The sequence below is a fragment of the Lontra canadensis genome, unplaced genomic scaffold (genome assembly GCF_010015895.1).
Source record: "Lontra canadensis isolate GAN:19392208 unplaced genomic scaffold, GSC_riverotter_1.0 scaffold6, whole genome shotgun sequence".
Taxonomy (NCBI): Eukaryota; Metazoa; Chordata; class Mammalia; order Carnivora; family Mustelidae; genus Lontra; species Lontra canadensis.
Window position 1 is genome coordinate 25758582 of NW_022631000.1, and position 17445 is coordinate 25776026.

Sequence of the window (17445 nt, forward strand, 5' to 3'; positions counted from 1 at the left end):
TCTAGGCCACTGGCATCCTAAGTAAGCTCTGTACTCTAGAGGGGGCTATCTCTTCACAGGGAAGCAGAGGTATGCTAAATGCTGATGCCCATGTGATAGCTTACCAATGGGGTTCATACTAAACCACACATTGCAAATGTCTCCTTGCTTAGAGCCAGAAAGGAACAATTAATGGTCCCACTAGTCTATAGTCCTTGTTAATGTGTGTCATGGGATGTCAGAGCCACCAAAATAATGAATGATTAAAAGATAAATATGGGACAAAAAACACTCCCTAATGTCTATCTGACTTTTAGTCAGGTAGAGATGTTCTTCATATATTCTATCACCATGACCTCCCTTAGGTACCTTTGCTCTGGCTCAAATAGGCTTTGGGCTCTTTCTTTAAAAGAACCACCCTTGACCTCAACATCTGACAGTCACATGTTTTGTGAAAAAAAAAAAATTAAATTGATTCATAACATGGACTCTATTATCCATTAATTAAGTAGTTTAATCTCAAAATTCTTCAGCTGGTTTATCTGTAAAATGAGGTCAATGGTTTTACACAATCTCTAAGTTACCTTCTAGTTACTCAAAAAAATAAGAATAAAACAAAATAACTCTATGATTACTATAGTGCTGTTCTAAGAAGGTAGGCTTCCAGGCCTGCTGACCAGCATCCTCCAACACTGCATTAGCTCTGTACCCAAGGTGACAATCCATAGCCCACAGAACAAAGGTTTTACAGGGTTCATATGAACTCCAAAACATACTCATCCAAATTGAAGAAGTTTACTTGCTTTTTAAATGTACTAAGGTAACTGAACTAGTGCATTTGGTTCTGTGTCAATATCAAGATCATCATAGGCTGGGAAGAAAACAGCTGAAGTCATTTCTAGAGAGAACTGGAAGAAAAGTAAGTTTTGATCAGTTTCTTTCTAAGTCACGGTCTGTAGCATGAGGACAGATGCTCAGAGTAATAGTATTTTACTAGAAATGAGCTACTGATAATTACCATAATTTCATTATCATGGAGACATTTATAAATAATCAGACTTAACTTTTCCACATCAGTGAAAGTGTTACATTTGTGGTTGTTGATATGCCCTTATCTGTATAAATATCTCATTCTAGAAATATCATCAATACAATGAATACATACCTTCCAGAAGTTCAACTTGCTGATGAACCAGTATCTGATCTATCTATTACAGCAAAAACAAACAATTAAGCTATAAGTATATTGCCATGCTTTTTACACCAACCAAATTAATATTAGTGCTTTTATATTTTAAGGAATGTATACAATCAATTATCAGTATTTATCATTTAATAATAGAATACCTTACTTCTAAACTTTCATACTTAAAAAAGTATAAAATTAAAGTTAATATTATCTTTAACTGAAAAACAATCTATTGAATGTGTTCACTATTAATGTGGGCAAATTCAGTGGGGCGTCTGGGTGGCTCAGTGGATTCGGCTCAGGTCATGATCTCAGGGTCCTGGGATCGAGCCCCGTATCGGGCTCTCTGCCCGGCAGGGAGCCTGCTTCTCCCTCTCTCTCTGCCTGCCTCTCTGTCTACTTGTAATCTCTTTCTCTCTCTCAAATAAATAAATAAAATTAAAAAAAAAAAGTGGGCAAAGTCAGGTCAAATAAAATTGACTCACATTAGAATCCCTCTAACAATTTTTTTTAAAAATTTCCTTCTTGAAAAGACTTAGGAAATATTAAGACTCTATCCATTTGAAAAGCTTATTTCTGGATCTAAAAAAATTTTTTTCGAAGTGTGCTTGATACAATCTTTTGGAGCAGGTAATAACTTCCTCTATATATTCTGTAAGGCCTTGATTTTAAAAAGAATCTATTCAAGGTATTTGTCAGAGAATGTATGAACTACTAAAAGTTCTTACAATACATGCTGCCCAAGTGCACTGTGGGAAATTAGTACAGAGAGTACAAGAGAGCCAATTCATTTGCTGAAAGCTGGCTGGTTACCACAGGAATATATTTATTTGTTTATTGATCAGACACATAAAATTTCATATTCCTGCTCTACCTACCAGATTTCCAACACTGGGCAAATACTAACCCTCACATTGCTAGGATATGGTATCATGCAGTACACTAAAATCCAGGATTTTTTTTTCTTACTGGTGGCATTAATAAAATTGGTTCTTCCAAAGAACAAAGCATCATAAAATACAGTTTTATTACTTATAATAAAAAGTATATCACGTTGTACACAAAATACTAATTCTTTGTTTTTGGTATCACTTATTGACACTCAACACCAAATTTAGTTTAATGTTTATTTTCACCTTCCAGAAAGTTACTTGGTGCTGAGATTAAAGATACTGAGATCCAGCACCAAGGTTCCAGAAGTAAGAAGCCATTCCTACTTCCGTAGTGTTTTGTCTCCAAGTCAATTATACAACTTCTCTGGACCTCAGTTTCCTCTTCTGTAAAATGATGATAATTATAGCATCTATATATCATAAAGCTTCTAAAAGGATTAAATAAGTCAATACATGTGTTATACTTTGGAACAAAACCAGGAAATAGTGCTTAATAAAATTTTGTTATTGGCCATTACCACAGATTATAGTAAAAAATCAAAGAAAACACAATTTCTTAGGACATTTGCATTTTGCTTTAAAAGCAAACTTCACTTGGAAGAAGTATCGTAACTTGTTAGTATAAAATGTTTTACCATTTCAGACTTCTGTGAATTAGTCATTTCTTAATTTCATTAAGTAAACTATAAGTACAGTTTTATTTTTTATGAGTGTTTCATTTATTTGAAATTACCTGACTTAAATATTCCAATCCAGGTGGACAATCTATTGGAGGTGGTGGTGCTGGCATCCATGGTACCCCTGCAGGTCCACCTGGCTGACTGTACACTGGCTGGTGTTGGACAGGAAAGCCTACCTGGCCAGCACCTGAATAACCAGCTGGTGGAATTGAGTAGCCAGCCTGGGGGCCAGGGTAGCCAGCCTTGGGGCCAGGGTAACCAGGCTGGGGGCCAGGATAGCCAGGCTGGGGGCCAGGATAGCCAGGTTGGGGGCCAGGATAGCCAGGCTGGGGGCCAGGGTAGCCAGGCTGGGGGCCAGGGTAGCCAGGCTGGGGGATAGGGTAGCCAGTGTGCTCTGGAGGTCCTGAAATATAAACAGATGAAATAATTTATAACGGCACAGAAAATGAAACATGAATTCTTTTGGGATTACTCAACTGAAATTTCAGCCCAGAAATCCTGTTTCTATGAAGCTTAAAGTTTGTATTTTTATCTTCTATCAATTTTTCAATGAGATATTTGTGGTTTCATATCCCCTCCCATAGGGCTCGGGACTGTGAATAGAGTTGGCCCAAGCCTTATTCACTGTTCAAAACTCAGTTGAAAATAGTCCTGAAACCTAAGAAAGTGATGAAAATCAACAACGATCTAGAGTCACCTACAAAAAGATTCTGGAATGCCTTAATAGAAAAGAGAGATGGCATTGTGTCAAAGGCCCAAAATAAAGGCTTTGAGTTAGCATTTCTAAAACCAAAGCACTTTATAGAAATATGATAATTCTGGAGTTGTAGGAAACAGTACCTCCCTTATGTAAAGAACTAAGGGTGGTTTTACCCCCTCAGGGAATATCTGGCAAAGTCTGGAGACACTTTTGGTTGTTTTGGCTGGAACACAGGGTGATACTGGCATCTGGTAGACAGAGGCCAGTGATGATGCTAAATATTTCCTGAAATACCAGAACAGTACCCTGAAAATAAAGAATTGTAAATCCCAAAATATTATAGTGCTGCTGTAGAGAAACTCTGGTATAAAAATGGTATAATAAATGTATATAATAAATGTATATAATAAAATGGTATAATAAAAATAAATAAAACATGTTGTTACTTCCAGTATTGTCCAGGTGCTTATCTGGGTTAACAATTGGCCTGAACTTTAAACCCACATTACATTCCTATCCTAAGACCTCCTAAGTGAAAAAAGAAAATCCATTATAATAGGTTACAAATTTAAATTTCAAAATTTACTGCTCTCAGCACTCTAAAAAATGAAATTTGAGCACCAAGGAAGGTAAAAAGTTACAACAAGCAATTTATAAAGACTTTAAAAAAATTTATTTATAATAAATAATTTATAAATACTTTTAAAAAATCATTGATAGCAAAATACACCATTATAAAAAGATTTAGAATAGAGACTAAATCTCATATTAGTACTTTTTAAATATAGTTTTTATAGTTTATTCCTTCTTAGAATAAATAAATATTTACCAATGTTCTACAATGTGACTGGCTTTCTTCTAGAATCAGTGGACACAGCTATCAACAAGGTAACCCATCCTCAGGATGATTATAGGCAACTTTTGGGAAAACAAAAATAAATTATTTTTAAAAGATTTCAGATGGAACTCATAGAGAAAATGCATGGTGGAGAGGGAAAGGTATCAACCAGTTACTTTAGATAGGAAAAAAAAAAAAAAAAGGTCTGTTGAGATCTAGAATATGAGAAAGGAAAAGCTTTGTATAAAGACCTGGTGAGAAAGGTTCAAGAGGAAGGAAAACCAAATGCAAAAATCTTAGACTTTAAGAATGAATTTGGCATGTTTGAGAAAGAGAGAAACATCATAAAGAAGAGGAAGAATAGAATCTGTTGTCAGTGAAGAAATAGGAGCAGTTCGTCTAGAAAGCCCATTCATAAGAAGTTTCCATTTTATTCCAAGTGTGACTGACAGGACTTTGAGGATTTTAAGCAGACAAGTGAGTTCCATAATCTGATTTATATCTTACAAAGTTTTTAGGAATGCTGAGCACTGGGATATAAAATGAGAAATGCCCATGAAATCCCTGTCCTCATTGCCTAAGGGGAAGATAACCTTATATTTATCCTTTACTCTAGAGATCCGTAAGACCAGTACGATCAATTGATTAACGAGAGTCGAAGGCAAGCTCCTTGAAAGAAGGGACCAGATTTTTATGACTATATATGCCAAAACAAAGTGTTGGGATGGGGAGAGAGAAAAGGAAGGAGTTGCGACGTCATCCCTGAGGACTGCCTTTCAGCTGAGATCTAAAGGATACAAAGGAGTTGAGTAGATCAGGGGCACAGGGAAAAAGGTTTCACAGAGAAGCCCTGGGATAGTAACACATCTGTAAAAAGCCATGTTGGTTTGAATAGCAGAGAGTCAGGCTTAAGAGACAGTCAAAGAGAAGGCAGGGGAGCCCCTCAGGTCTAGTGAACCAAATTAAGCATTTTGGCCTCTATCATAAAAGCAACAACAGCACCAGCTTGCACATATGAGGAATTTGAAAGGCAACGTGGGGGAGATAAACCATAAGCGACTCTTAATCTCACAAAACAAACTGAGGGTTGGGGCAGGGGGAGGGAGAAAGTGGTTGGGTTATGGACACTGGGGATGATATGTGCTATGGTGAGTGTGTGAAGTGTGTAGGCCTGACGATTCACAGACCTGTACCGCGAGGCTAATAATACATTAAATGTTAATTAAAAAAAAGCAACAAGCCAATGATGTACACATTGAATACAGTCCGTAATATGAACAGATAAGCATTTTTAAAGATCACTGGCTACAGTGCAAAGAGCAGACCACAGGCAAACCAAATGGGGATACATGAGTTAACAGGTTACATTATTAGCATTATTTCAATCTTCTTGAGACTCTTGGAGAGGATAGCTGATTATTTCCCAAATCAATGAATTAAGCATACAGAACTACCTGAAATTTGGGTAATATTTTCATTTGTATGAAGTCCAATTGATTTAACATATTATTAGTACAATAGTCAACTAATATTAAGTCACTTATTATTTGTAAATCTTTGTAATAGGTGTTTTACATATACTTTCATTCAATCTCCAAACAAAACTGAGTTGGAAAATATTAGACCCAGTTTACAGAGAAGAACTAAGGCTTAGAGGTTTAACAACTTGTTTGAACCACTGCACAACTATGAAGTATAGAAGCCAGAACTTGAAGCCTGAGACAGCCTCTCTATGTCTTTTCCCCACCTGCATAAGGGGGGTGATTAATAACAACTTTATAAAGTTGAGAATTAAATGAGTTACTCCACATTACACACAGTGGGCTCTCAATTTTAAACCATTACTACTGTTAGCATCATTGTCATATTAAAACTGGCACTATATGTGGCCTTAGGACTTGAGGAATAAAGTTAAGCTATTTTTCTTACAAACTCTTGTCTGATTATAACTGAATTTAATTATGTATCACCTACTTTTAATTAGCTGTGGGGTGGATTAAATCATTCTCTAAGTACCTTGGATACATACTGCAGCTTGCTAATAATTCTTCAAACAATCGCCATATAAGAATTTAGAGCAGTGGTTCTCAGCCCTGGCTGCACATTAGAATTACCTGGGGGAATTAAAGAAATTACTAACCCTGGGTCCCACTACCTGAGCTTCTGCTTTAATTTTCCTGGGACAGTTCACTGGTAGAGTGTTTTTAAGAACTTCCATGTACAACTTAAGTGCAGGCACTCTTAAGAACTATATCTTAGAGATTTTCTAGCTCCCATTCTTAAAACTGCAAACATCTGGATGAGATCCAGGCCCTACTGGGAAATTACTGGCTAGACAATTAAAAAGGCCATTTAATTCCCAAGCAGATTTATTTGCTCAGAGTAGAAAACAAAAGAGATACACCCTTCTGCCCAAACATGATCCCTTTTGATCCTAAATCCCCAGGATGGTCTCTCAAGATTGTAGTAGTCAGACTACTTGCAAATTTGGGTGCACCATGATCTTTGCCATTTAGTAAAGTTCTAATAATTTTAATAACTGTATTTGTCTAAACGAGAATCTCTGAAGTCTTCTATTTGTTGGTTCAAAGGGAAAAATGTACTCCCTAGTATGGAGTGATATGATTCAACTGCTTTTCTTAGGTGAAAAGCATGATTCAAGATGTATACAAAAGTAAAGCTTTCATATGTTATGAGATGAAAACGAGAATTATCCCCATGCAGCTGCATTTTTATTACTTACAGCTTCCAGTTTTAAGTTCTTTTCTGTGACTCTCACTGTACACAAGTATTCTCAACTAGTATCTGACTCAAAAATACCCAAGGATAAATCTCCTAAATGTGATTACATGATGAAAATTTTCAGAATAAATGAAGAATCAATTAAATCTCTCACTTAAAATGTGTATTTTGGGGTTTAATTTATGTGCAGACTTTATTTGCTAAATGTAACCTATTTTTTATTGACTCTGTATCTTTACTATCCTGTATAAGTAAAAATTACTTTGATGATATTTATGATACTACATAGTCAAGCAAAATAATCAAGAACTAGGCTGCCAATTTTATTATTGCACTTTTAGTAAAAGACACTACTAAAATATACATACAGAGATAGACACATGGATATATACATGCTTTGGGGAGTATCAGTAATTGAAAAATATGGGGTTTTTATTCTTTTTTTTTTTAAAGATTTTATTTATTTATTTGACAGACAGAGATCACAAGTAGGCAGAGAGGCAGGCAGAGAGGAGGAGGAGGCAGGCTCCTTGCTGAGCAGAGAGCCCAATGCGGGGCTCCATCCCAGGACCAGGGATCATGACCTGAGCTGAAGGCAGAGGCAACCCATTGAGCCACCCAGGCGCCCCTGGGGTTTTTATTCTTTAAACAAGTGTCTTACCTTGGAATGCTGCTGAAGGATATTCGGGGGGATGTCCAGGTGGTAAATTTGTTCCTGGATAAGGAGCCCTCATTTGCCCATCTACAATTCAGGGAGAAGTAAAACATATACCTTCTTTAATAAAATATATGTCAGAAAGAAAAATATATTGTCCTTAGGCAATTTTCATTTATATGATCCTGTGCTGTACTAAAATTGATAAAGTGAATTCTTCACTTAACTACAACAAGCTATGCTTGCTATCAGACTTAATTTGCAGTAGAATCCTGTTTCAAACAAATTCCTTTTTTGATAAAATGAGATGGCTGAGTTGCTGGGGCTGAATTTCTGGTTCTCAAATACGCCTGATGAATGTTCACTTCCATATTTTGATTCCATTAGTAGTAAGAAAACAGTGTTTTAAAACCACATACAGACAGTGAAGAAAGATGTAGGGATCATACTGCAAAGATTATGGATGATTTCAAAGATATCTAAATTACTGCTACAAGAATTATTTTTTAAATATGTAAAATAATGCATACATTTTAGTGTTTAAATATCCTTTTTATGCTTATTCTTCAACTCCCCCAATAAGGCTGAACCATAGAAAATTCCTAATATTTGACTGATTATGACCTATGAAAATCATAACTGACTGAATTACATAAAACTAACATATTAAACTATGTTGAGAATTTTTAATCATTCTTCATATTTGTGTTTTCTAGTCACTTATTTAGTAGTGACCCCAATCAGACAAGAAATATTTGTTGAGCACCTCCTGTACGGCCTCTGAGTTGACCTCTGAGGCGATACTGCCTCTGTCTTCATGCAACTTACGGTCTAGTGGACACTACACTTATACCATGTTTCATTATGGCTTGCTAACTATAAACTCAAAATAGTTTCTAACCAAATGATGAGGGCATGGCATTAATATAGGAGAAAAAGTAAGTCAAACTTTCAATCTGATATATTTCCTATATCCTTCTTTACCATAGGTCTTCAAAGACCACTCAACTCATATGGTTTCAGTAGGAAAGCTGGATTGTGAGCCACCCTTCTCCATTCAATTGGCTTCATAATAACTTCAGTAGAATGGACTCCATGGAGACTATGCAAAATTCAGGTAACAAAGAATCCTCTATTTCCATCAGGACTTTTCCCTGAACAGATAGTGGAACATAACCTGATTTATTATAGATCTCTGAAATACTGCCAGTCTTTCCATCCCAACCATTCCCTTGTTTGCTGGCTTCAAGGGTTGGCCTACCTCCTAGTTCTCTAGCTCTCAAGGCCCTGCCCACAGCCCCCACTCCCAACCTGAGTGAGATCACACTTCCCAGATCTCAAGAAAATACACTGCAAGTGTGATTAACAGATCTACTCTTGAATGATATGTCACATTTTGGCACCTCTTAATAGGTAACATTGTTTGAACAACAGTAAATATATATACATATCTAGGAGCAGAAATTCATATAAAGGGAAAACAAGCAAATGGGGAAGAGGTCAAGTAGACCAAAGGGAATATGACTGATGAATGGATTTCTGCATTTGGGAAATGGAACTTAAAATAACTTATAGATATCATGGGGCTGTCATGTTATCATAAAGAAATTTTATTTTTACTTCTATATATATTTACATATATACATACATACATTTGATTCCTATTATGCACACTTAAACACACACACAATTACATATATGAAGATGAAGAGTTAAAAGGTGACTATGACCTTGGCCAAAAGAATGCTTCTAAAATGATCTAAAGCATCCTAATGCTGCAGCAGATATGGCAGTGTAATACTGTATCAATTTAAAAAGCCTTGAGTTTTGTAAGTAAAATTAAATTAATATAGCAAACATTAAGAGAAGAAAAGAAAATTCATGAAGGAAAGCTGGGGTTTCTAGTCCTACAGAGTTTTTAATATATCTAGCAAGGTTGACATTGTGGTGAAAGATAAACATCTCTTTGGTAGCTAAAAAAAATAAACAGAATATAAACCTTCTCACAAAGCAGGATTTTGTTTTTCATACTTTCCCCCACGCGGGGCTTGATCCCATGACCCTGAGATCATGACCTGAGCTGAAATCCAGAGTTGGCTGTTTAACTGACTGAGCCACCCAGGTGCCCCTAGAATTTCCTTGATAGTAAAAAGCCATAACATAATGATTGTTATTTATTTAAACCTGCCCACATGTGTCTGTTATGAAACACAGAGCAAGGATATATAAGAAGATTTTATTACAATAGACTGACATATTAAATCTATTATCTGTTAATTTGAATTGAATAATGTTAACGCATATAAAATGCACATAAAAAGGCAAAAACTGATCTAGATGGAAGATAGTGTAAATTATATAACATATTTCCCAGTAAGACTAAAATTCCTTAGGCTTACCTAAGGTTTTTTAAAAAATTTTTACAGGAAAAATTAGTGGTAGTGGATATATGTGTACTTTGTCTCTATGTCAAAACAATGAACTAGACTCTGGGTTCTAAAGCATAAACAAAACAAAACAAATTATATCTTTTTAGAAACTGTATAAAACATTATGACAAAGAACGTATTAACAACAGATTTAACATTATAAAATGAAAATAAACACCTAAATTACTTACTTTGTTTTTCCATGATTTAGAAAAGTTCTGAAAAAGAAGACCTGATATTATTACATTGTTTACAAAATCTATAGGTCAAATATGACAGCTGAAACAAGATATTCTGAAACTAAACATACACATAAGATATTCGTCTATTCCTCTCGTCCACCAGAATGGTCATTTGAACCCTTTGGTCTTGATCCCATTCCCCACTGATGCAGTTCTGAGTACAACTTAAGAAGTTGTGGGTCACCCCAGGATGGTGGACATTTTCTACAAATCTTTGTGGGGAGAGGGTCTTATAAAGCAGAAAGCCAAAAGGAAAACACTATGATCTTAGGATCTCATATTGCATCCAAGTTAAACTCCAAAACTGGAGCCTTCCAATCTACACAAAAGAAATGTGTGATCTAGCACCCACCCTTAGGGTTGGGCTCTAAACATGCTTCACCAGGACAGGTTAGCTATCAGATTACAGTACTGCAAGTATCTCTGGATTCCAAGTTCTGTGGATACTTTCTGCCCAACTTGAATAGTAAATTTGAAAAGGCCTGACCCTTTGTTCTATGTTTCAAGATACACTTTTAGCCAGAGAACCCACTCTCAACAGTTGTCATAGTTGTGGCATCACAACAATACAACCAAAATTTTGTGTTTGGTTATTTCTACAGAAAATAATAATAATAATAATACAACACAATGCACTCAGTACTTCTACCTTCCAGTTCCTTGATTCCCCCTGATCTCTCCACTTAAAATCCCAATCCCCTTTCTGCCTGCTAATTACAATTAACACATAAGGCAAAACCTCCTATCTAGAGATCCAAGGAAAGGAAAATAATAGACTCTAAAGCAGAACTTATTTGTCTGTATTTGTTCTTTTCTCTCCTACTTGGTTACATTATTTTGAGTCTTAAATTACAGATTTGTGAAAATGAGTCCCTGATGGCAAAACTACTATAGAACAAAATCCGGGTCCACACTATGCTGTAGGTTTTAGAATTTTTGCAATTACACAGTATCTCAAGCATGAAAAATGGAATATCATAAGTTCAGTTACAAAATGTTAAGTGACAGTTGTAGCTATATGTGTGCCAGGTAAAATAAAGAACTTGTGGAATAAGGATGATACTCATCATGTCACCCTGTCCACTCTTGTTTGCTTTTGATTTTCTCAAACTTAAGGGTCTATTAAAAAGAGGTAATGTCACTCAGTTTTGGAAATGACTAAGCTGAGTCCTGGGTGAATTAATTAATTAGTTAATTAACACAATAACTTTTAAATAATGTCCCCACTACCCTTACTAAGAAACAAATCCTTGAAAAACTTCCAAGAAAAAGAACACCGTATTCATCCTGTACTAAAAGACATAAAAGTTTCTAAGGAAGTCAAATATATTGTACCAGTGGAATCTTAATCACCTCAGGACAAATATATAACTTCAAATTATAATCTGATTACTACACACTTCTTCCTAATTCTGTTAAATGAGAGTTTCTGAGGAGATTAGTGCATCATATACTATAGTTATGTAAGTGTATCTATGGTAAAATTATTCTATCAGACACCATAAGACCCACTGCTGCTCTGGGCTATTTGAAAATTATAAACCTCTTCCATCAGGGAAGAGAAACAATGCAAGTGCCATCAGTCGTGGCTCCATAACTCATACTACAGTGAAATCCTTGACCCATATCTTGGAGTCCTGAAATTTCTATCTTATTGCTTTAAAAAATAGTAATGTACAATCTGGAATCCAAGGGAAGCATCCCTAATTTGGAAGATCTAAGACTACTATGCTTATAAACTAGGCATAAACTAGATTTGAATTATTTATTCATATTTGCTTCTTAATTGTTTAAGAACAAAGCAGTTAACATTTTTCTGAGTCCCAAGATGTGGATATATGTTCTGCATTATTTTAGCAAAACGTTACTGCTCTAAAGACAGTGACAGAATTCTATGTCCCTAACTTCCTTTGAATCTGAGAGCCAAAGGAAGTCTAAAATCAACCAGGCCATGGGTGGGCCTTGGGGAAAAGTGAGGTATTATAGACAGAGAACAGTAGAAGTCCTGTGGCTAGAAGGAACTTTACTCACTTAAGGAAATGAAAGCTTTGTGGATTACAGACAAAAGAGAGGAAGAGGTCATCAGACATTAGGATAGAGAAGTGTATGGGGACAGTTGGTAGCCTTTAATATCTCTCTCCCTGAATACTATGGTCTCAAAGGCCAGAAGATGGCCTGTCTTGTACAGGACAAGGCACTTCACAGGCGCTTGTTGACTGAACAAGGTGTGTACAGTATTATTTCACTCCTTTTGGTCATAAGGAACAGCTCCCTTACAAATGTGAAGGGTGCTTAGTCTCTGATCCAGCCACTTATTTTACATCCCACTTTTCTATCCAACTGCAGAAATCTGCTCATTTCCCTTTTCATTTATTCTTCATTCCTTGCGTCTACGCAGTGTTCAAAGCCTCACAGTTGTCATACTCTAGGACATGCTATTAAGAGAAAGTTCTGCATTTAAGAAAGTTCAACAATGAAAAAGGAAATCATGAATCCCTTGACAATTCCACTAAATGACACTTGTACTAATGTTTCTCACATTCCTAAACTAGGAGAAACAAGGCCTGCCTGTTCCTGAAACTGGGAAGTAGCCATTGTAGGACCTCCAGGAATAGCTGTATAAATAAAACCACATGGGAATCAGATAATAATCTTGGAGAAGCAGGGATTTTACTATTAAATATATTAAAAGCTAACCCTACTGAGTACTTGGGGCAGTGCTAGACACAACTCCAACAGCTTTACACTAATATATATCACACTCCAACGCTTATAACTCCTTTTGGATCTTTACACAATTTCAAAGACAAGGATGAAGATGAAGAAACTGATACTGAGGCCACAGAAATTAAGTAGTAGAGGCAGGATTCAATCAGGTGGACTCCAGAGCTAAAAGTTTTAGCCTCTAAGCTGCAAACCACAGCTTTCTTTACAATTCATCCAGTGTTCTAGGGTGGCTAGCACAGTTTGGGGGGGGGTCCATCCATACACCTAATAAATACTTACTGTTAAGCGACAGCTAAGAGGGTCTATTAATCATCCCTTCTAATTCCACCCGTCCCCTCCACCTCCCAGTAAGTGGCGGATACCCACAGCTCAGGCTCTTGCCGGGTTCCTCAGCGCAGCCGAGAGGTGAACAGTACTAAGCGGGCGCTAAGCCTGCAAGGAAGTCTGGGCAGGAAACAAATGACGGGCCAGAGGGGTCCCACGCGAGTCGCCCTTCTGCTTCCGGGGTAGTTCCCTGGGGCCTCCGGGACCCTGACCGCCACTCACCCAGCCAGCACTAGCCCTCGTGCCCCGGCCCCCGCCAGCAGCCCCCTAGCGCCCCGCACCCTGCCCCGGAACCCGCGCGTCTCCCGCGCTCGGTGCGCGCCCACCTGTGACTGTCGCCGCGCTGATGCCGCCGCCAGGCGAAGTACGGGAACCTCCGAGCGACCTCGGTGACGGGAAATTCTCCCGGTTTCGTTTCCTGGTTCCTACCCTGTCCCCGAGCGCCCGCGTGCCTGCTGGAGGGCGTAATTGCTGCGGGCGCCGGCTGCCGCGGCGATGCTGCCCCGCCTCCTCTCTTGCTCCCTACAGAGACTTCCAGGTTAGTTTTGCGGCCAACGAAGCTCTACAATGAACGGGGAGGTGGACGCCAGCTGGAACTTAAAAGTCATCATCAGGGTTGTGGCCGCCCTCACGGTGGGGTGGTGGGCACTAAATTCTCGGAAACTTCCGTTTTTCTGGCTTTAACCTCCGTCCCTTAGATTTCTATCGCTCTCAAGTTCAGAGACAAATGAGGCGGGGGTCAAGCTTGTTTTTCTTCACGGTGGTTTTTCTCTTTAGTTCTCTTAGTCTTTTTCTGTCACTTTCACTTTCTCATTCTGTCCCTGTCTTTCCCTCTCCTTCTCCCTCATTCTCCACCAAACGCTGTTAACAACTTTTAAAAGTCAAACTAAGTAGACGTGCTTAGAATGTTTAATTTTTCTCACCGGACTGGAAAACACGCTCAGTAAATATTTGTTAGAGCGAACTGAAGGATTCACTGATTTTTTTTTCTCTAAAATATCTTTTTTATGAATGTAACACAGGATCTTCCAACCAATAAAGCTGAATACGGAAAAAGCAAAATGTGCCTTCTGCACCTCCCCTCCCCTTTTCTTACTATGACACTGGCCACAGTGAAGAAACATGTGAGAGGAAGGAAGAGGGGGTGGGAAGGGAGGAGAATAGAAGAGGAAATTGAGAAAAGAAGTAAAAAGGGAGGAGGAGGAAACCAGCCACTTAGGTTTGAATCCCTTCTCATCTCTGTGACTGCAAATTAAAATCCCTGTGCCTCTTTTTTTAATATGTCAAATGAGGGTATATTAGTAGTATCTATCTCATAAAATTAAACTTGAAATATGTAAAAAGTTTAGGGTGATGCCTGCCATGGAGTAAGCACTCAATAAATATCATTATATATGCAAATATATATATACCCTGTACATAGTGTTTCTTTCCATAAAGAGGATTGTTTCACAAAGAGTGTTCTCTGGTGCATTTATTTTTTTCTCCTTTAGGATGCATCTTAGAAATCTCCTTACCTCTAATACAGAACGGTCTCATTGATCTGATCATCTGGGTGTAGTTTATTTCCTTTTTAATAATTAGAAATTTTGCTGTAGTCATCATCCTTGCACATATCCTTGTGTTTACTTTTGTTCTTCTGCCAATGAAGTATGAAAATGCTTGTGGTGGTGGATACTCCAGGGATATTTATTTTTGTTTGCTATCCAGTTTCATACTCAAAATAAGCAAGCTTCTTTCTTGCTGTTCTCTTCTTCATGGTAGTGTGTAGGATTTTTAAATTTTGCACCTTGGTTATGGCTCTTTGTGATTCAGCCTTCTTATTTAAGCTACTTAAGGTTATTTTTACCCAAAATCATTGTAGGGCTGAAGATCTTAAATGTATTCTTTCTAAAATTCTCCTCATTGCTCTAAACTCTGTTTTCTTTTCTAGACTAAGTGCTATAGACATTAGCTCCATGAGGCCTGCAGCCCCAAGGACAACTGATACAGTGGAAGCATCAGGAGAAGGTCCTGACATCTGGGTGCTTCAAGTTTATTTGTATTAGGACAAAACTTTCTGTGTTGAAATATCAACCTTGGCAAAGATTTTTAGTTTTCCAGATAGATTACCAAACACAAATTCTTTAGTTGTCAACATTGGGCCATACTATTTGGGAGAATGCTGGTGGCATTATCAACCTTCATCTCCAAACTTCAATGACACAACAGAAACTTTTTTTTTTTCCTTTTTATATGATGGACCAACCAAATGGAAGTGTTCCCCTTTGGTGCGGTGGGGGCTCTGCTTTATAGCATGACTGAAGGACCCAGGCTAATGGCAGCACTGGCATCTTTAGTATATGGCTTCTGAGATTTTTCTGGGCTTTGATATTGAGTCTGCAGAGAGAAGAAAGGAGAAGTTGGTTGTACCTGGGAGGTCTTTATGGGCCAGGCCTGGAATTGACACATATCATTTCTGGTAACATTTCCTTGGTTAGAACTTAGTTGAACCCCCACACTGAAATGAAAAACAAGCTGGGAAATGCTACCCAGTGTCTTCCCAGAAAGATAAGGAAATGAATCTGTTACTAAGCAAAAACCTTTTGTATCATTTTCTACAGATTCTTACTAAAGATAAAAACAACCCAAAAGTTCCTCCTTAACAAACCACATTGCCAGATGTATGGTCACAGCTGTTTATAAAATCTCAAGTTCTGTTACCTTACTAACAATATTTTCAGAAATTTGTATTGAGAATCACTCCAAATGAGTCAGGTTTGATCATCAATACTCATATTTTTCCAGTCCCACTGAAAAGAGAAATGGGAATTTTAAAGGTACAAATGTATATGACTGAGTCTATCAAGATTTTCCAAGCAGCTTTTGTAACGAAACTCTAGAACATATAGAAAGGATATTCACCCAGAAATAAGAGTTCTGTAATGGCTTACTATACAAAAAGATGTTGCAGCTAGATTTTAAAAGAACAATAGAAGATAGCCATGAGCATAAGGCTGGGACATATGCAAAGTGAGGTCATGATGTCTTTCAGGAGTACAAGTTGTTAAGTACGCTACATTGTAAGAGGGGACAGGTTAGGGAGTTGAGCTTTTGATGATGCAGAGACAATGAACTGTTCATCAAAATTTGCGTTTTCTTTTTCTTGGGATGGAATTGTTGCTGATAAGTGCTCAGCTAACATGTGGCCATGTGGCAGAATTGCAGCCAATAGCTGTGAGAAGAAACAAGTTTATTACTTCTAAGCCAAGGTTCTTAAGAAGTAGGTGAGCCTCTTTCCCTTCCATTGGCTTGATGCTAAAGATGATGAGACCCTGTGAAATGGTGGAGCCACAAAGCAGAAGGATCTTGTGGCCCTGAAACACCACATGAATAAAAGTTTCCCACAGACTAGAAACTCCCACCTTGATAAGTAAGGGAGAAAGAGCCTTGTATTGAGAAAGGTATTGAAATTGGTTAGAACAGTTATGATTATCTAAACTAATCAATCCTGGGGAAGGTAGGCAGGGACCACAAGTAAAAGCTCATATACTATGCTAAAGAGATTGGGTTTGATGTTGGAGAGTGGGTTGATAACATAACTTTAAGTATGAAAAGGACACGGTTAGTTTCTTGTTTTAGAAAAACTAAACTAGTGTGGATTTATAGGATAGGAGAAACAAGGGTAACATTTTAGTGACAATTCCAGACATAAAATAATACAATACTGAGAAATATAGTGAGGTAGTATTTACTGAAATTAGAAAGGAGGGAATGTATTCTAGGGATAGAAAGAAGGAAAAATAAAAAAGGAAGAATAGTTTGTGCTTGGTGAGATTTTGGGTAGGGAAAGGGAAAAGAATTATTTTAAGAATGTTTTTGTGGTGCCTGGGTGGCACAGTTGGTTAACTGTCTGACTCTTGGCTTCAGCTCAGGTTGTGATCTCAGAGTTGTGAGATTGAGCCTCATGTCCACTTCTGTGCTCAGCATGGAGGCTGCTTAAGGCTCTCTCACCCTCTCCTGCCACCCTTCTCTTCAGCACTCCCTCTCTCTTTCTCAAATAACTAA

At 37.6% G+C, this 17445-nt stretch overlaps 1 protein-coding gene across 1 annotated transcript in view; it reads right to left on the minus strand.

The window, feature by feature from the left end:
* Positions 1-13783, minus strand: part of LOC116864648 (phospholipid scramblase 1-like) — a 28131-nt gene extending 14348 nt beyond the window's left edge. The window contains exons 1-5 of the mRNA XM_032852430.1: positions 13725-13783; positions 10297-10323; positions 7683-7763; positions 2795-3144; positions 1145-1187 (exon numbers count right to left, since the gene is read on the minus strand). Coding sequence (XP_032708321.1) covers positions 1145-1187; positions 2795-3144; positions 7683-7763; positions 10297-10309 — 487 coding nt within the window. The 5' untranslated portion in view covers positions 10310-10323; positions 13725-13783. The remainder of the gene's footprint in view (positions 1-1144; positions 1188-2794; positions 3145-7682; positions 7764-10296; positions 10324-13724) is intronic.
* Between the last annotated feature and the right edge of the window lie 3662 nt (positions 13784-17445).